This window comes from Salvelinus alpinus, chromosome 2 (assembly GCF_045679555.1).
Source record: "Salvelinus alpinus chromosome 2, SLU_Salpinus.1, whole genome shotgun sequence".
Classification (NCBI taxonomy): domain Eukaryota; kingdom Metazoa; phylum Chordata; class Actinopteri; order Salmoniformes; family Salmonidae; genus Salvelinus; species Salvelinus alpinus.
Window position 1 is genome coordinate 96,060,741 of NC_092087.1, and position 20,338 is coordinate 96,081,078.

At 45.5% G+C, this 20,338-nt stretch overlaps 1 protein-coding gene across 5 annotated transcripts; it reads right to left on the minus strand.

Moving 5' to 3' along the window:
• Nucleotides 1-1,064: 1,064 nt before the first annotated feature.
• akap8l (A kinase (PRKA) anchor protein 8-like) lies at nucleotides 1,065-18,799 on the minus strand. Of its 5 annotated transcripts, none has more exons than XM_071390068.1 (13): nucleotides 18,643-18,799; nucleotides 17,864-17,911; nucleotides 17,182-17,392; nucleotides 13,882-14,443; nucleotides 12,913-13,030; nucleotides 12,769-12,800; nucleotides 12,654-12,684; nucleotides 10,429-10,585; nucleotides 8,411-8,552; nucleotides 8,159-8,264; nucleotides 6,503-6,633; nucleotides 2,234-2,329; nucleotides 1,065-2,099 (listed from the first exon to the last, which is right to left on the minus strand). In XM_071390068.1, exons 1-13 carry the CDS (start codon nucleotides 18,665-18,667, stop codon nucleotides 1,620-1,622), a joined length of 2,139 nt encoding a protein of 712 aa, XP_071246169.1. In that variant the 5' UTR covers nucleotides 18,668-18,799; the 3' UTR covers nucleotides 1,065-1,619. The 5 variants fall into 5 exon arrangements, with proteins under 5 accessions (XP_071246169.1, XP_071246171.1, XP_071246170.1 ...); XM_071390070.1 differs by having other exon boundaries at nucleotides 10,468-10,585; nucleotides 12,913-13,036; XM_071390069.1 differs by having other exon boundaries at nucleotides 10,468-10,585; nucleotides 12,913-13,039.
• Nucleotides 18,800-20,338: the final 1,539 nt, after the last annotated feature.

Sequence of the window (20,338 nt, forward strand, 5' to 3'; positions counted from 1 at the left end):
ATACAAGGACTGACCATCCATGATATCAAAATTATAGTTTTAAACATTGGAGTAAAACAAGCTTATATTTTGGGTTTTGATAACGTATGACAACTGAACTAAAAGCTCATAGAGGCGTTTAGAAGTGATGTTCATGAATTAATGGGAACACGTTCATTTAGAAGTTGTTCATCATGAATTAATGAGTACACGTTCATTTAGAAGTTGTTCATCATGAATTAATGGGTACACGTTCATTTAGAAGTGATGTTCATGAATTAATGGGTACACATTCAATTAGAAGTGATGTTCATGAATTAATGGGGTACACATTCATTTAGAAGTGATGTTCATTAATTAATGGGGTACACATTCATTTAGAAGTTATGTTCATGAATTAATGGATACATGTTCATTTAGAAGTGATGTTCATGAATTAATGGGTACACATTCATTTAGAAGTTGTTCATCATGAATTAATGGGTACACGTTCATTTAGAAGTCCAAAAATGTATGTAGTAACTGCCGAACGCCCTTTTAAACAACGTACTACTTTGATCAGGGAAAGGGGGATACCTAGTCAGTTATACAACTAAATGTATTCAACTGAAATATGTCTTCCGCATTTAACCCAACCCCTCTGAATCAGAGAGGTGTGGGGGGCTGCCTTAAATCGACGTCTTCAGCGCCCGGGGGAACAGTGGGTTAACTGCATTGCTCAGGGGCAGAACGACAGATTTTTACCTTGTCAGCTCGGGGATTCGATCCAGCAACCTTCCGGGTTACTGGCCCAATGCTCTAACCACTGCCTGCAGCCAACCTGCCGCACCCTATGTGAATGATTGGATTTACAGTGTAGTGTTAAGGTTGTCCTGAGCCTTTTAACCATGTGTGTAAATGAAGAATTTGACCCTTGACCTTATTCTAATCTAAACCCAGATCATCAGCCAGTCTGTTTCTGCGATCATGCTAACTAATTCATTGTCATGTGTCTTGACAACAGCAATGGAAGTGTCAAGAGCACAAAGAGATCTGAGACCAAGCTAGCAGAAATCAGCTCAACAAAGAAACCAAACCAACAGATAAACATTTTAAACATTTATTCTCATCTGTCCAAAAAAGAACATGGATGACAACAGTAACCATCTGTAAAACTAAATCCTGCCCCGTCTTTCAATCTAAACACACCAACAAATACATTTCAAATAAGTTTTGCACGTTTGGGAGGAGTCGATAAGAGACAAACCAATCCGCTCACACTTCCTAGGAATCTAGCTATGACGGACAGGGAGTGGGTCCAGGAGTAATACCAGGTAGGGGGTGTGTCATATCAATAACACTAAGTTCACGGTCCTCTACCCACTGAAACATGGTCAAAATATCCCAACGTAGCCCGACAGATTCAAAGGCACAACAAAAAAAGTCTACTTACACAGAAGAGAAAGTATATATGAAAACAGACGTATCAGAAGCATATTAGTGAGTCTCGGTTCTGAATGGAGGAGGGCGGGATGTACAGTAAGTATAAATGAATCTGATTGGCTGTTTGTGGGAGGGGTAGAGTGGGATTGGCTGGACAGGGGAGAGAGGGCTGTATTAATTGGTCCAGAGGGAGGTCAAAGGGTCATTGAGGGTAAAGGTCACTCTATGACAACCACGTCAGCATCCTCGTCTTTCTTCTCTACCGCCACACCCTCATCCTCTCCTCCCACTCCTTCATCCTCCTCTTCCTCTCCCAGCTCTCCTTCCACTCCCTCATCCTCCTCTCCAAACTCATCTCCAACTTCAAACCCGTCCTCCTCTTCCTCTCCTCCCTGCTCCAGCTCTCCTTCAGCCTCACCCTGCGTTTCCCCCTCACCCTGCGTCTCCCCCTCTTCTCCCGCTAGCTTCTCTACTTGCGCCTCATCCTCCCCTCCGTCTGCTACCGCCACTCCTCCCTCCTCCATCTTCTCCTCCTCTACCCCATCAGCCCCGGTGGCCGCCTGCGATGTCTCTGGCCCCGCCTCTTCCTTGGTGGTCTCCGCCAGGCTCTCATTGGTCAGCTCAGCCTCTGACACCTCCATAATCATTGAGTCCTCTGGGTCCTGGTCGTCCTGGTTACCGAGGAAGGGGTTCTCACCCTGCAGAGAGGAGAGAGGGGAAGGGCAGGGTCAGAGAGTGAGTGAGTGCGCGAGGCACAGAGAGTCAGTGTTTCTAAAGGGGGGGGGGGGGGGGGTTCTGTGAGAGATAGGCGTGTGTGCTTGTGTGTGTGTACCTTGAGGTAACTCTCCAGCTTCTTTCCGATGATTTTGTGGTTGAGGATGCTGCGAGCCACTGACAGACTGGCCCTCTTAGACTGCTCCATCATACCCTGGGGTCACGCAGGAGGCAAAGGTCACACAGGGGTCAGTGGGGAAAAAAGTCAGGGAGGGCATAGCAAAATATAAAATAAAAAGTGCTTCTGTATCCAACTATCCATGCTCCCTGCCAATCTCAACCAAGCAGGGTTTATGTAGGCCTGATTACCCACTGTGAGCATGCTACTGCTGAGAGGATGGACGTATGCGTTTTGAGACGTGAGCCGAGGTGTCTAGTTAGCTGGAGTTAACACCTGTCATCTAGTTGCCAAAAAGGACCACAGTGGTGTTTATCCTCGACAATGACCTGCTGGAGCAGCGATCTACTTTTAATGATCAACCAATCAGTTAACCGATCAACTAGGTGATTAACCAATCACTGTTTGGTCCTTGATAAACCTGCTGTATGTAAAGTAGTGTGCTGTAGCTTGGAAGATGTGGATAAATGGGACTCTGGATGACAACATGATGTTTCTCACCGTCAGTAGGGCTGTGTTCCTAAAGACGTTAAATCTTGTTTTTTCCATTCTTTGCCACGATAGTAACGAGTATCGCGATACTGGTATCATCCAGCCCCTACAGTCAATATAAACAGAGCCGTGTAGTGACCTGGTATCATCCAGCCCCTACAGTCAATATAAACTGAGCTGTGTACTGACCTGGTATCATCCAGCCCCCACAGTCAATATAAACTGAGCTGTGTACTGACCTGGTATCATCCAGCCCCTACAGACAATATAAACTGACCTGGTATCATCCAGCCCCTACAGTTAATATAAACTGAGCTGGTATCATCCAACCCTACAGTCAATATAAACTGAGCTGTGTAGTGACCTGGTATCATCCAGCCCCTACAGACAATATAAACTGACCTGGTATCATCCAGCCCCTACAGTTAATATAAACTGAGCTGTGTAGTGACCTGGTATCATCCAGCTCCTACAGTTAATATAAACTGAGCTGTGTAGTGACCTGGTATCATCCAGCCCCTACAGACAATATAAACTGACCTGGTATCATCCAGCCCCTACAGACAATATAAACTGAGCTGGTATCATCCAGCCCCTACAGACAATATAAACTGAGCTGGTATCATCCAGCCCCTACAGTTAATATAAACTGAGCTGTGTAGTGACCTGGTATCATCCAGCCCCTACAGACAATATAAACTGAGCTGGTATCATCCAGCCCCTACAGTAAATATAAACTGAGCTGTGTAGTGACCTGGTATCATCCAGCCCCTACAGTCAATATAAACAGAGCTGTGTAGTGACCTGGTATCATCCAGCCCTACAGTCAATATAAACTGAGCTGTGTAGTGACCTGGTATCATCCAGCCCCTACAGACTATATAAACTGAGCTGTGTACTGACCTGGTATCATCCAGCCCCTACAGTCAATATAAACTGAGCTGTGTAGTGACCTGGTATCATCCAGCCCCTACAGTCAATATAAACTGACCTGGTATCATCCAGCCCCTACAGTCAATATAAACTGAGCTGTGTACTGACCTGGTATCATCCAGCCCTTACAGTCAATATAAACTGAGCTGTGTACTGACCTGGTATCATCCAGCCCCTACAGTCAATATAAACTGAGCTGTGTAGTGACCTGGTATCATCCAGCCCCTACAGTCAATATAAACTGACCTGGTATCATCCAGCCCCTACAGTCAATATAAACTGAGCTGTGTACTGACCTGGTACCATCCAGCCCTTACAGTCAATATAAACTGAGATGTGTAGTGACCTGGTATCATCCAGCCCCTACAGACAATATAAACTGAGCTGTGTAGTGACCTGGTACCATCCAGCCCCTACAGTCAATATAAACTGAGCTGTGTAGTGACCTGGTATCATCCAGCCCCTACAGTCAATATAAACTGAGCTGTGTAGTGACCTGGTATCATCCAGCCCTACAGTCAATATAAACTGAGCTGTGTAGTGACCTGGTATCATCCAGCCCTTACAGTCAATATAAACTGAGCTGTGTAGTGACCTGGTATCATCCAGCCCCTACAGTCAATATAAACTGACCTGGTATCATCCAGCCCCTACAGTCAATATAAACTGAGCTGTGTACTGACCTGGTATCATCCAGCCCTTACAGTCAATATAAACAGAGCTGTGTACTGACCTGGTATCATCCAGCCCCTACAGTCAATATAAACTGAGCTGTGTAGTGACCTGGTATCATCCAGCCCCTACAGTCAATATAAACTGAGCTGTGTAGTGACCTGGTATCATCCAGCCCCTACAGTCAATATAAACTGAGCTGTGTAGTGACCTGGTATCATCCAGCCCTACAGTCAATATAAACTGAGCTGTGTAGTGACCTGGTATCATCCAGCCCTACAGTCAATATAAACTGAGCTGTGTAGTGACCTGGTATCATCCAGCCCTTACAGTCAATATAAACTGAGCTGTGTAGTGACCTGGTATCATCCAGCCCCTACAGTCAATATAAACTGAGCTGTGTAGTGACCTGGTATCATCCAGCCCTACAGTCAATATAAACTGAGCTGTGTAGTGACCTGGTATCATCCAGCCCTACAGTCAATATAAACTGAGCTGTGTAGTGACCTGGTATCATCCAGCCCCTACAGTCAATATAAACTGAGCTGTGTAGTGACCTGGTATCATCCAGCCCCTACAGTCAATATAAACTGACCTGGTATCATCCAGCCCCTACAGTCAATATAAACTGAGCTGTGTACTGACCTGGTATCATCCAGCCCTTACAGTCAATATAAACAGAGCTGTGTACTGACCTGGTATCATCCAGCCCCTACAGTCAATATAAACTGAGCTGTGTACTGACCTGGTATCATCCAGCCCCTACAGACAATATAAACTGAGCTGTGTAGTGACCTGGTATCATCCAGCCCCTACAGTCAATATAAACTGAGCTGTGTACTGACCTGGTATCATCCAGCCCCTACAGTCAATATAAACTGAGCTGTGTACTGACCTGGTATCATCCAGCCCCTACAGACAATATAAACTGAGCTGTGTAGTGACCTGGTATCATCCAGCCCCTACAGTCAATATAAACTGAGCTGTGTACTGACCTGGTATCATCCAGCCCCTACAGTCAATATAAACTGAGCTGTGTACTGACCTGGTATCATCCAGCCCCTACAGTCAAAATAAACTGAGCTGTGTAGTGTACTGACCTGGTATCATCCAGCCCCTACAGTCAAAATAAACTGAGCTGTGTAGTGTACTGACCTGGTATCATCCAGCCCCTACAGTCAAAATAAACTGAGCTGTGTAGTGTACTGACCTGGTATCATCCAGCCCCTACAGTCAATATAAACTGAGCTGGTATCATCCAGCCCCTACAGTCAATATAAACTGAGCTGTGTACTGACCTGGTATCATCCAGCTCCTACAGTCAATATAAACTGAGCTGTGTACTGACCTGGTATCATCCAGCCCCTACAGTCAATATAAACTGAGCTGTGTAGTGTACTGACCTGGTATCATCCAGCTCCTACAGTCAATATAAACTGAGCTGTGTACTGACCTGGTATCATCCAGCTCCTACAGACAATATAAACTGAGCTGTGTAGTGACCTGGTATCATCCAGCCCCTACAGTCAATATAAACTGAGATGTGTACTGACCTGGTATCATCCAGCCCCTACAGTCAATATAAACTGAGCTGTGTAGTGACCTGGTATCATCCAGCCCTACAGTCAATATAAACTGAGCTGTGTACTGACCTGGTATCATCCAGCCCCTACAGTCAATATAAACTGAGCTGTGTAGTGACCTGGTATCATCCAGCCCTACAGTCAATATAAACTGAGCTGTGTAGTGTACTGACCTTGTATCATCCATACCCCTACAGTCAATATAAACAGAGCTGTGTACTGACCTGGTATCATCCAGCCCCTACAGTCAATATAAACAGAGCTGTGTACTGACCTGGTATCATCCAGCCCCTACAGACAATATAAACTGTGTAGTGTACTGACCTTGTATCATCCAGCCCCTACAGACAATATAAACTGAGCTGTGTACTGACCTGGTATCATCCAGCCCCTACAGACAATATAAACTGAGCTGTGTACTGACCTGGTATCATCCAGCCCCTACAGACAATATAAACTGAGCTGTGTAGTGACCTGGTATCATCCAGCCCCTACAGACAATATAAACTGAGCTGTGTAGTGTACTGACCTTGCGGTTGAAGTTGTGGTCGGGGGACTTGAGGTGTTTCTGTATGACGTAGAACTGCATGGGGATGAAAAGGTCACAGGCTGCACAGTGGGCTGCCTCCACCTTCTTCATGAAGTGTTCCATACCCAACTCTGTTACAGAGGAGGGAGACACGGGGAAATAGTTTGACCAGCATAAAAGAAAAACACAGAAAAAGCCTTTACAAATCCACCCTGATCCACAGAAGGGTAGCAGAACAGACATACAGCATGTACACACACACAGTACGTACACAACAGGGTTTCCTGTTCCACAGAAGGGTGGCACACAGACATACAGCATGTACACATCACACACACACAGTACGTACACAACAGGGTTTCCATTAGGAAAACGTAGCGCCGGACATTTGACCGGCAGCATTTTCATCTACCGGACATTTAAAGATAAATGTACCAGACCCATATGCATTGGTTGCATTACCTGATTAGGTCGTCCGCCCACGGTTTTCAGAAAGAAATAATAACAATTACATTTAGATGATGGTAATTATCTCTTAACTGAACATGTAACTCAGATGCAATTTGAAGATGATACATAGGCGGGGTGTCCATAAGGCTAGGGGGAAGCTTTCCCCCTAAAATACATTTTAAATTGCCAAAATGATATATCCTAATTAACTTACAAATGAGCTTTTTTATTGATCTGTTTGTCAGCAGAGTAGGCTACCGTGTAAATGTTGTCCTATTAAAAGAGGTTCTGCTAATGTCTCCAGTCGTCTAAAGTCTGGTAGAATTGCATGAAATGTGTTTCTAAAAAGGTCAATATTTCCCTGTGCAAAGAAAGGAGAAAACAAATGTACGATATATAGCCTACTATTAGCAGCATAGATACATAGGCTACTCTAAGGCCTACTATTAGGCTAAATGATGTCTATCCAATCACCACAAGGCTAAATGATGTCTATCCAATCACCACAAGGCTAAATGATGTCTATCCAATCATCACAAGGCTAAATGATGTCTATCCAATCACCACAAGGCTAAACGATGTCTATCCAATCATCACAAGGCTAAATGATGTCTATCCAATCATCACATTAGGAATAGTAAGCTATATAAACACTAGTCTGCAAATGTGAGAATGCATGGAATGTTTTATTATAAATGTGACTTTTTAAAAAGGTGAAAATTTGCCTTTTCAAACTTGAAACCTGAAAGTTGATTTGAAAACCAATAGAACAGGAGAGAAAAGGGCTACTGGTTTCAATGGCACTAGGAAGTCTATCAAATAACTGCCTGCACGTTTGGTTGGATTTTGGCTACTTTGAAGCAAGGTAAGACATGCCCCAATATGTAGTAAAACATATATTTTTTAAATTAAGTATGTCTTCAAGATTCATATGGCCTCCAGCTCATTACAAAGTAGTTTGTTGTTGCGATTGTGACGCAATAACTGGTCTTATTAAACGGACATGTTTTACTCCAGCAGCAACAAACAGCTGTCTGAGCTTGACCAGCAGTTTATTCACTGGTATTCCCATCAATGAAAAAGTTCAAATGCACAATGTCACAATGGGATTCTTTGTTTTCTCCTGGGGAGGGGGGGGGGCAATAGCCTGCTATTAGTGACTAACGGAAACCCTGGTAGACACCACAAACACACTGCTGTCCTTACGCCTGGTGAGGTCCTGTTCCTTGTAGACTTGACAGATAGCAGCACAGTGGTTCTCCATCTGACTGGTCCTCTGCTCTGTCTTCTTATACTTGTTATTCAGGTACTCCTGGTATGTACACACACACAGTAAGAGGGGGGTTCCGCTCAAAACACATGGGAATCTTACAGAAGATTGAGTGCGTGTTAATGTCCCCATCTGCATGCGTCTGCACCTTTGAGTGTGTGTGTGTTCGTCTGCATGTGTATGTCTACCTGTAAGAAGTCTGTGGTGGGTTTGGACAGCTGACTGGACAGGAACTTGAAGTGATCTTTGTGGAACTTGCTCTCCAGGTGGGCTGCCATGTCCTCGTGGTAGAATGAACGGAACTTACACACCGAGCACGCAAACGTCACCCTGTCGACCACACGGAACAACAGTCAGACCACAAGCCTGCCGGCCCAATCAGAGGCAGATATGTTGGAAGGTGTGGTGAGTGAAACTACAGCTAAGTGGTTAGTGTTGAGTAATGCATTATCCCCCCCCATCCATCCATTCACAGAGACCGAGAAAAGACTACAGGAGGTCATTCTGCCCTCACCGAGTATATTTAGGAAAAGAAGGAATGAGAGGAGAGGGAGGGGAGAGAGCAGGGAGGGAGGGAGGGAGGAGAGAGAGAGCGGGGAGGGAGGGAGGAGAGAGAGCGGGGAGGGAGGGAGGAGAGAGAGCGGGGAGGGAGGGAGGAGAGAGAGCGGGGAGGGAGGGAGGAGAGAGAGCGGGGAGGGCGGGAGGAGAGAGAGCAGGGAGGGAGGGAGGGGAGGGAGAGAGAGGAGAGAAGACAGGTCATTCTGCCCTCACTGAGTACATACAGAGCCTTCAGAAAGTATTCCCCACTTGACTTGTTCCACATTTTGTTGCGTTTCAGCCTGAATTTAAAACAGATTAAAAAAATACAATAATTGTCACTGGCCTGCACACAATGCCCCATAATGTCATAGTGGAATGATGTTTCGGGATTTTTTTTTTTACAAATGTATTTAAAATGAACGCTGAAATATCTTGGGTCAATAAGTATTCAACCCCTTTGTTATGGCAAGCCTAAATAAGTTCAGGAGTAAACTTGTGCTTAACAAGTCATGTAATAATTTGCATGGAGTCAGTGTGCAACAAGTGTTTAACATGATGTTTGAGTGACTACCTCATCTCTGTACCCCACACGTACAACTATCTGTAAGGTCACTCAATCGCACAGTGAATTTAAACCATAAAGGTTTTCCAATGCCTCAAAGGGCACCGATTGGTAGATTTTAAAAAGCATACGCTGAATATCCCTTTGAACAGGGTGAAGTTATTATTTACACTTTGGATGGTGTATCAATACATCCAGTCACTACTAAGAGACAGGCGTCCTTCCTAACTCCGTTTCTGGAGAGGAAGGAAACCGCTCAGGGATTTGACTTTTACAGTCACAGAGCTTAATAAGAGAAAACTGAGTATGGATCAACAAACGTTACTTCATAATATTAACCTAACTGAAAAAGTGAAAAGGAAGCCTGTACAGAATTAAAATATTCCAAAAACATGCATCCTGTTTACAACAAGGCACTAAAGTAATACTGCAAAAATTGTGGCTAAGCATTTAACTTTTTGTCCTGAATACAACGTTGTTTGGGACATATTCAACACATTACGGAGTACCACCCTCCATATTTTCAAGCACAGTGGTGGCTGCATCATGTTATGGGTATGCTTGTATTAAGGACTGGGGAATTTTTCTGGATAAAAAGAAACAGAATGGAGCTAAGCACAGGCAAAATCCTAGAGGGAAACCTGGTTCAGTCTGCTTCCAACAGACACTGGGAGAGGAAATCACCTTTCAGCAGGACAATAACCTAAAACACAAGGCCATATATACACTGGAGTTGCTTACCAAGAAGACTGAATGTTCCTGAGTCACAGTTTTGACATAAATCTGCTTTCAAATCTATGGCGAGACCTGAAAATGGTTGTCTAGCAATGATCAACAAGCAAGTTGACAAAGGTTATTCTAACATGTATTGAATGGACAAAAAAAGAGATTTAAATCCATTTTAATCCCACTTTGTAACAAAATGTGGAAAAAGTCAAGGGGTATGAATCCTTTCCGAAGGCACTGTATTTAGGAAAAGAAGATTCCGTATAATAACTCTGACCTCTGAGAAAGAGAAGAGAGGAGAAGATATGTACAGGAGAGACAGAAAAGGAAGAAAATTAGACAAAGAGAAATTAAGAGATGTATTTTGTAATAACTGACCTCTGGGTTTGACTTTTGGGTGTTAGTGTGACCCCTGACCTTTCCAGGAAGCCACCCCTCTTCCTCCTGTTTTTGGGGACCTTGTCCTGGGGAGGAGTCTGTTTCCCTGTCTGGAGCTTCTTCTTCATCTGAGAGATCTCCTCCTGCATCGACACCACTGGGGAGAGAGGAGAGGTTACAGTTGGAGAGGAAGACGGATGGAGAGATGAGGCGAAGATAGGAGGGGAGACGGGGAAAGAGCGAGGGAAAAGGAGAGGAGGTTTTCGTGTTGAGGGGAAGGGAAATAGGGAGGAGGTGACAGGGAAGCGGGCAAGGGAGGGAAGCAAGGAGAGGAGCAGTCTATTAAAAATTACATCTAGAGTTGTGAAACGTCACCCAGCTTGAATAAAAGATGGGCGGAGCAGGAAAGAGACTGTAGGTAGGTTTGCATTGACCCAGGTTCATTTGACAAAAGTAATACGGCAAAAAAATATATATATACGGAAACGGCAGCTATAGGAGAAATGTTCTCTGCTCAACAATCTCTCTTTAGTCCAACTTTCTTTATAGAGGAAAATGAAACTCTACCAAAGTATAATTTTTAAGGTATGCGGGGCATGTGATGTCATCGCGTAACTATAAGCTCAACTCCACATTTAATTCTAAACACTTGTTAAATCAAGCTTACTTCATTTCTCAATGTATATTATTTTCACTGCATCAAGGATAGCGTACACAGACGTTTCCCGCTTTTGCAGCCTTCTTCAGTGTAGGTAAAAAAAAAAGAAATCTTCAAAACAGCATTTGTAGGGAACAACCGATGAGCAGCAGGTGCTTCTAATCAGGGTTGCCACTCATCTGCCAATCAGGGACGAGGCTTTTCTGGTCTTCCTGTTTCACCATCCAATTATTTCAGATCTACAGGAGTGCAAGTTTCACCACGGCGACGCGTTGGCACATGAGATTTATTAGAATATGGCTCATTAGTCAATTATTGCATTCTATCCATGTTGGCTTTCGCAGGCTACCTGAGACATGAAACAGATAGGTGGGAGGGCAGACAGGCTACCTGAGACATGAAACAGATAGGTGGGAGGGCAGACAGGCTACCTGAGACATGAAACAGATAGGTGGGAGGGCAGACTAAATAGATCATGGAAACACTTCCAAGACACTAGATGGGAATGTGTTTGTTTCTATGACAACACAGTTCAATGGAAACGCACCGTAGCAGGCTATTGTCCCATCTCATTACAATGTTTTCTAAATGTCCACTAATTATCATTACTTTAAATCACTGGGCAAGCTCATGGAAACTATTGAAAGTCATTTTGTGAGGAGAACAGGGGCCAGTTGATGAAGAAAACAGGGGCCAGTTGATGAAGAAAACAGGGGCCAGTTGATGAAGAAAACAGGGGCCAGTTGATGAAGAAAACAGGGGCCAGTTGATGAAGAAAACAGGGGCCAGTTGATGAAGAAAACAGGGGCCAGTTGATGAAGAAAACAGGGGCCAGTTGATGAAGAAAACAGGGGCCAGTTGATGAAGAGAACAGGGGCCAGTTGATGAAGAGAGGATAGTAGGAGGTCTAATAACAGAGGAGGAGAACAGGGGCCAGTTGATGAAGAGAACAGGGGCCAGTTGATGAAGAGAACAGGGGCCAGTTGATGAAGAGAACAGGGGCCAGTTGATGAAGAAAACAGGGGCCAGTTGATGAAGAAAACAGGGGCCAGTTGATGAAGAAAACAGGGGCCAGTTGATGAAGAAAACAGGGGCCAGTTGATGAAGAAAACAGGGGCCAGTTGATGAAGAAAACAGGGGCCAGTTGATGAAGAAAACAGGGGCCAGTTGATGAAGAAAACAGGGGCCAGTTGATGAAGAGAGGAGGAGAACAGGGGCCAGTTGATGAAGAGAGGAGGAGAACAGGGGCCAGTTGATGAAGAGGAGGAGGAGAACAGGGGCCAGTTGATGAAGAGGAGGAGGAGAACAGGGGCCAGTTGATGAAGAGGAGGAGAACAGTTGAGGAAGAGAGGATAGTAGGAGGTCTAATAACAGAGGAGAACAGGGGCCAGTTGATGAAGAGGAGGAGAAGAACAGGGGCCAGTTGATGAAGAGGAGGAGAAGAACAGGGGCCAGTTGATGAAGAGAGGATAGGAGGAGGTCTAATAACAGAGGAGGAGAGCAGGGGCCAGTTGATGAAGAGAGGATAGGAGGTCTAATAACAGAGGAGGAGATAAATCCATCTTACCTTTCTCTCCATCAGCCGGGGCTTTGGTTGCCTGGAGAGGAGAGAAACAAAATGAGTACTGACACACACGGTCACACAGATGTGTTAGTTAAGTCACAGCAGCTGGGGTCCTCACCTCGTTTTCTTCACCGTTGTTCTCGGCTGGTTCTGTCAGAGAAAGAGAGAGACAGAAAGACAGTCAAGTCAGACAGTGCATAGGGGTAGTTTGTGTGTGTGGACATTGTCGTCTGTTCTGTGTGTGTGTGTGTGTGTGTGGTACCTTCAGCGGTCTCTCCACCTGCGCTCTCTGTCTTGTTCATCTTAGACTCTGGTTCATCTGCTGCGGTCAGAGTCTGTTTCCTCTTCTTCTGACCGTCACGCTGACCACCACCAGGCTGCTGCTGCTGCTGAGGGACATCATCATCACATTGGTGACGTGGCCAGTGACACTCTGCTTCTTCAAAGTCAAATATCTTGAAAACGTGATTGCTGACATGCAAAACATTTTGGGACTATCAGTGGACTAATAAAACTTTTATCCCATCTTTAACTTGGATCCCTTCACCATTACTATAATAGACTTTTCAATAGATTCTCAAATGGAACTTTTCAATAGATTCTCAAATGGAACTTTTCAATAGATTCTCAAAAGGAACTTTTCAATAGATTCTCAAAAGGAACTTTTCAATAGATTCTCAAAAGGAACTTTTCAATAGATTCTCAAAAGGAACTTTTCAATAGATTCTCAAAAGGAACTTTCAGTGGACTCCCCGGCATATCTCCACTATTACCATAAGGCCTCCATCAGGGGCAGAACCAGGCAAAATAAAACCACAAGATTAAAACCCAGAGAAAGGACATTATAATGGAGTTTGGTCCAGATCTCTGCTGGGTGGTGTTGGTAGGGGCTACTATTTCTTGGATCAGGGCAGTTTCCTTTCAATGGGAGGGGGACAGTTCGGTTCAATCAAAGAGGCATTTGTGGCAATATTGAATAGGGACTGGGGCCGATAGTATGATGACCAAACTATAAGTTTGGGGGGGGGGGGCGAGCGTTGCTGTCAATGTGTTGGTAGTTGTCATGTCAATTATATCCACGCCTCCCCAGTCCCTTGGCGCTGTAGGCAGGGTAGGGGAGCGTTTAGGGGGTACGGGGGTTGATGAACAGGGGTGGGGGGGTTTGGTAGGTAAGTCATCATGCCCTGCTGTGGGGCTGGCAGACTGGCGGGCAGTACGGTAGGGTACTTACTCGGTTGAGGGGCCTCTTGCGCCCGCGCTGGTGGCCTCCCTGGGGGCCCCCTCCAAAGTGGCGCCCTGGGAAGTCCTGGTGCCCAGGGACCCGGCCCTGTTGAGCGGACTGGTGGAAGGCCCCGGTCTGGGGGGGCATGCGGTGGCCCAGGAGGGATGGGAGCTTGCCCCTACCCCCAGGGGAGTGACCGCCACCTCCCCGGCCTCCTCCTCTTCCACCCATCCTACCACCACCTCCACCCATGGGAGTGGGGTCGGATCTGCGGCCTCCAAACCCTCCGCGGCCTCCCCCCCTTCTCGGGGAGCGCTGGCCTGCTCCGGCCCAGCTTCCTCCTCCTTGGCCACTGGAGAAGGAGTCTCTCATGTTCTGCCGCTGCATCTTAGCAGCTCCGTAGGAGGAGGAGCTGTCAAAGCCTGAGCTTAGACCACCACCTCCTCCGAAGCCTGAAGCTCTTTGGGTCATGTCCCCTCGGCCATCGCCGTAACCATAGCTACCGGATCTGTAGAGATCCCGGGAGGGGAGGGAGGGGCCCCGTGAGTCGAAGGACTCGTATTGGTCAAACCTGCGAAAAGGGGGAGGGAGGGAGTGGTAGAACGAGCAGAGAGTGAGGGAGGGAATCTCTCTTCCCCTCCTTTTACTCCTCTCTCTGACATGTTTCCCCCCAAGGTGATGAGCCACATTAGTGATGTCATAATGATGCAGAATGTTTCTGCCAATCCCAACGCTGCTGAGTCTTGATGTAGGCATTCATGGCAGGAAGGCTTTTCTCTGTCAACATTTGGTTTACACACATTTGAGCATTCCCCATTTCTCATCCACCCCACCCTTCTCTCTGGAGTCAAAGGGGGGGTTGGTTGGTACCCCAGTAGTGGGGGAGGGGGGTTTACTCCCTTTCTAGTCAAGATGAGGTGGAGTGTCTCACCGTGTGAGGTGGAGGTGGGGACAGAGCTGGAGCTGTACAGAATATCAGGGTTGGTTCATGGGTCACAGAGAGACAGACAAGAGCAGCCTTATAGAAACAGTACTGTTCCATGTGGCAAATTGTATGTGAGGGTGATTAGACTGTACCACAATACAGAGGGGGGGGGCGCGCATTTAGTTGGTGTTCCTTGTGCATTTACAGGGTGGGGCCTCAGCCAAAATATGAACTTGGTTGTTGTCACCGTCATTCGTTCTCTCCCTCCTCCCGCTCAGACACAGAGAGTCAGGATGAGGTGGACATGTTGGTGTATTTGTCTGTTCTGAGTCAGATAGATCAGAGAGGGGGGTGCATTTGGGGGATCTGTGGGTGCTGCACTTCTACCTCCATGACAGGGGGGGGCAGTATACTATAACAACCTGCTGCTGACTTCCCTGTGTCTGGGAACTGTGACTGTGGTGGTGAGGGATCTACCTGGGTATATGAATGGGAATCCATAAGCATGACAGTATAATGAAGACAAACCAACTACACCCAGGACAACATACTGGGTGGGAGGAGCCAGGTAGAGGCTCATATCTCTAGTGCTGGGTGGGAGGAGCCAGGTAGAGGCTCATATCTCTAGTTCTGGGTGGGAGGAGCCAGGTAGAGGCTCATCTGGATAGTTACTATCGTTACTTCAACAACAGTTAAAACCCCCTAACTACAGCTAGCTACCTTCTGGTTTAGACTAAACCTACTTGTGTTACCCAAACTAACGGACTGGAATCGGAGAAATAGACTACTTATCCTTAACCATGTTATGTTTCAGCAAATTGAAGCAATACGTATCCTTGAGGTCTGAAAATCCATAGGGGGAAAAATGGTTCCCAATTCTACAAAATCAACCATATGAGTTTAGCCTTTAAATCAAAATGTTTCCCCAACCGAAATACATTGGATATTTACCCTGTAACCCTTACCGTTACATCCTAGTCGTATCCAGGGGGAGGGGCTAGCTAAGGAGGGCGGGGACAGGAAAGATGTGGGTGGTATGTAGTGATTACAGGGAGAGGCTGTGGTGGCAGCAGCATTGTGAGGTGATTAAAGCAGGGAGAGAGAGGCTGTGGCAGCAGGATTGTGAGGTGAATAAAGCAGGAAGAGAGAGGCTGTGGCAGCAGGATTGTGAGGTGAATAAAGCAGGGAGAGAAAGGCTGTGGCAGCAGGATTGTGAGGTGAATAAAGCAGGAAGAGAGGCTGTGGCAGCAGGATTGTAGGTGAATAAAGCAGGGACAGAGAGGCTGTGGCAGCAGGATTATGAGGTGATTAAAGCAGGAAGAGAGAGAGGCTGTGGCAGCAGCATTGTGAGTTGATTAAAGCAGGGAGAGGCTGTGGCAGCAGCATTGTGAGGTGAATAAAGCAGGAAGAGCGAGGGTGTGGCAGCATTGTGAGGTGAATAAAGCAGGAAGAGAGAGGGTGTGGCAGCATTGTGAGGTGAATAAAGCAGGAAGAGCGAGGGTGTGGCAGCATTGTGAGGTGAATAAAGCAGGAAGAGCGAAGGTGTGGCAGCATTGTGAGGTGATTAAAGCAGGAAGAGCGAGGGTGTGGCAGTATTGTGAGGTGATTGAGAGTGATGGAGGTGTGAAGAGAAAGGGGGATTGATATGGGAAAAGCTAGCTGCAGATGTGTGGAAAACACAGGAGAGGTGCAGGTCAGATGATTGAGAGTGTGTGTGTGTGTGTGTGTGTGTGTGTGTGTGTGTGTGTGTGTGTGTGTGTGTGTGTGTGTGTGTGTGTAGTGTTGGAAAGGCAGACTACACAACTGTGTGAAGGTGCGTGATTGATCTTGAGTGCAGAGACGTGTGTGGGGAGAGTTGAAACCAGGGGAGTGTTAAGGTGTTAGCTTGCTTCAGTTCGGCTGGTGCTAGCTATAATAGTCGGCTAGGCGAACTGAACGAGTGTGGTCACATACTCCCTTAAAAGACTTGAAAAATGAGAAAACCGCGGCAATAGTTAGTCCATTTTGAGGCGCTGTAGCCAGTATACACTCCCTCAAAATAGTCAAGAGTTAATCTAATAACTCATGGAATATCAAATGTTTACGTTTTTTTGCAGACGAGATCATAGTCAATTTTACATGTAACTAAGATGTCTTATTGCTCAATTAAAAAATTTGCTTGAAAACCAACCATCTCTCGTTGAATGACAAAGACTTTCCTGAAGAATCAATACTGTTTGCCAGAACAACCCGGTGGGAAATGTACCGAAGACCACAAAAATGTCACAATGTTGTCATAATATATGCACGAGCTGTTCCGGACACTTTGGGCTGAGAAGCATGTGGACGCCTTTACCAGCCAGAAAGAGGTGTGTGCAGGTCAGGTAGAGCTCTGTGTGTGTTACCTGTCGCTGCGCCCCCCGCCTTTCATGCCTCCCTCCAGCTGGGTCAGCATGTCAAGGCGTTGGTTGATCTTAGCGATGACAGCGTCTGCACTGGTCCCCGTCGACAACAGAGAACTCCCAGAGAGACCCCTCTTGTGCCCTCCTCCGTAGCCCCCCATCCCTGACATGGAGTCCTTGTAGCCCCCTCCATACGGGTCATAGTTGTCTGAGCCTGGGGGGAGAGCAGAGATGGTTTTAAGGTGAGGATCACACAGTTTACAGGCAGGGGTATAGAGGTGTAGCTAGCTAAATCAAAATGATCCAAATCATAGGCTACCTCGTTTAAATTCCAATACATTTGATATGGGCACCTTTGGCTAAGTGCATTTTGTAAATATGTCAACACATATTAAATTATGTTTAAAGCACAGGAGGCTGCTGAGGGGAGGACGGCATAATGTCCAGGAACAGAGCGAACGGAATGGCATCACACCTGGAAACGATGTGTTTGATACGTTCCACTAATTCCACTCCAGCCATTACCGCGAGCCTGTCCTCCCCAAGTAAGGTGCCAGCTAACACTCTGTGGTGTAAAGTGTTACTGTTCATTCAACCAAAATCGCTGACACATATTCCTGGGCAATTCAGATATGTAACGTTTTAGACTGGTGTGAACAGATGCAGTACGTTCTCGCTCTCTTACCTCGGCTCCCCGACCCTCCTCCACCGCCTCCCCAACTCGAGTATCCTCCTAACAGATTAAAGAGAGGTTTCAAATTAAAGGGTTATCTACAAGCACTCCAAAACGGGTTGTATAACGCAATGTGGCATAACGTACACAAGCGTAGCATAGCTAGCTAATGCATTCACAGGGGTGAACGTTTGATAACAAAGAAACTAGTTAGCCCGCTTACTTAGCTGTAAGCTAACATCTAGCTAACATGTAGCTAGCTAACCAACTAACTTCGCTAGCTAACGTTAGTTAACTAGTCGGCAACCTTGCACCTTTACAACCCGTTTGGTTAAAAAAAAAAAACATTAGCTATACCGTTAACGGTGGCAGTCATACCTAGTTAGTACGTTAACGTTAGTTACATAAACTTGAAGGGCTGTGGGGAACGTATTCTCTGGAGGGTGGAAAAAATGTAGAAAAACGGCATATGGCGGCCATTTCCTTAACGCTATTGTGGGTTCAAGTCGTGGCAGACGGACTCCATTTTAATGAGATTACACACTAAGACTGTGACGTTCTCTTTCTATATAACCACAGCTAGCTACGTATTACATGCATTAGCGGTTCTGTAAAATGACCATGTATAACGTACAAAATAACGTTACTATTTTAGCTTGCTAGCCATCTTGAATGGCTAGCTAACGTTAGCTTCTAAGTAATTGGCTAGCTAGCTGACGTTAGTAATATAACATCTTGAACATGAATAACCTAGTGAAAATGTAAACCCATTGACATATTTTGATACATACCTGAACTGTAGCCACGGCCTTCCATAATTTGATGATATGTTATTGTTGTTTACGGATTTAAAAAATATATATACAGCTAGCTACTGTAGCCGTTAGCAAACCAAGAACAACGGACACACCAGTGGGTGAATACGTTTAGCTAGTGTCACCAAACGACACCTCCTCGTTTCTCCCATTGGGTCATCCGAAAGCAGGATGCCACTCCCCATACTACTATTGGCTGATCAGAAAACTCTACACTGTAATTGGTTATCCAGTCTGTCAGTTCAAAAAAGCGAGTGACGGTACAACAATTTTTCTAATCAGTTACTGTGAATAATCATCATTTTTCTTTAACATATTTTATAGATTTTCCTTTTGAGAAAATATTAGAAATCAGTAGTATGCTACAAGCCTGGACAGCAGTGAATGAAACAGTCAGAGAGCTCACAACATGTACATAAAAATAAATTCGCGTTTTTTATTTGTTTTACTTGCATCCGAGGCACAATATACATATAAAATAGAACTGGCTACAGGTAACTATCCTTCATTATTTTAACAACCATAGTCTATATGACATTTTTTTTATTTATTATGAACTGGTTGTTTGGATCCTGGATCCTAATTGGACGAGCAGTGTTCTAGCGTCTATGCCTGCTCACAGTTTCATATGAATTATCGCCGTGCCATCATAAGAATGTCATCATGTTCAAGTTGCTGTCCGAATCATCTCTTGTATTTATCTCAAGTCGCACATAATATTCCCCCTTGCTTAGCATTAAGTTTAGTTTATACGATGACATTGTTGAATACTACTTTCTGATTGGCTTGAAGGGCATTGTAGAGCGTGCTTTATTTAAGCAATAAGAGGAGGTGTGGTGTATGGCCAATATACCACGACTAAGGGTTGTATTTAGGAACGCGGAGTGCGTGGTATATTGGCAATATATCACAAACCCCAGAGGAGCCTTATTGCTATTATAAACTGGTTACCAACCTAATTAGAGCAGTAAAAATAAATGTTTTATCATACCAATCAGAATTCAGAACACACCTTCCACGTAGTTCATTATTTTCCATAGAACGCATAGCCCCTCATTGATTATCCCTTACATAGCAGGGTTATAGGCCTCGCTGTCTCCCTGCCCAACCTCAACCTTTAGAATTTCCAGCTCTGCACGGTTTTGCGCCTCATCTGCCTCGTGCGGTGGAGGAGATCTTCCTGGGCTATACTCAGCCTTGTCTCAGGGTAGTAAGTTGGTGGTCAGTTGATTTCCCTCTGGTGGTGTAGGGGCTGTGCTTTGGCAAAGTGGGTGGAGTTATATTCTGCCTGGTTGGCCCCGTGGCCCACAGTGTCCCCTGACCTCCCTCCTGTCTCAGCCTCCAGTATCTATGCTGCAATAGTCTATGTGCTTCGGGGCTAGGGTTAATCTGTTATATCTGGTGTAATTCTCCTGTCTTATCAGATATCCTGTGTGAATTTAAGTATGCTCCCTCTAATTCTCTCCCTCTTCCCTCCCGGAGGACCTGAGCCCGAGGACCATGCCTCAGGACTACCTCGCATTTTTTTTATTTTATTTTTTATTTTTTTTATTTCACCTTTATTTAACCAGGTAGGCTAGTTGAGAACAAGTTCTCATTTGCAACTGCGACCTGGCCAAGATAAAGCATAGCAGTGTGAACAGACAACACAGTTACACATGGAGTAAACAAT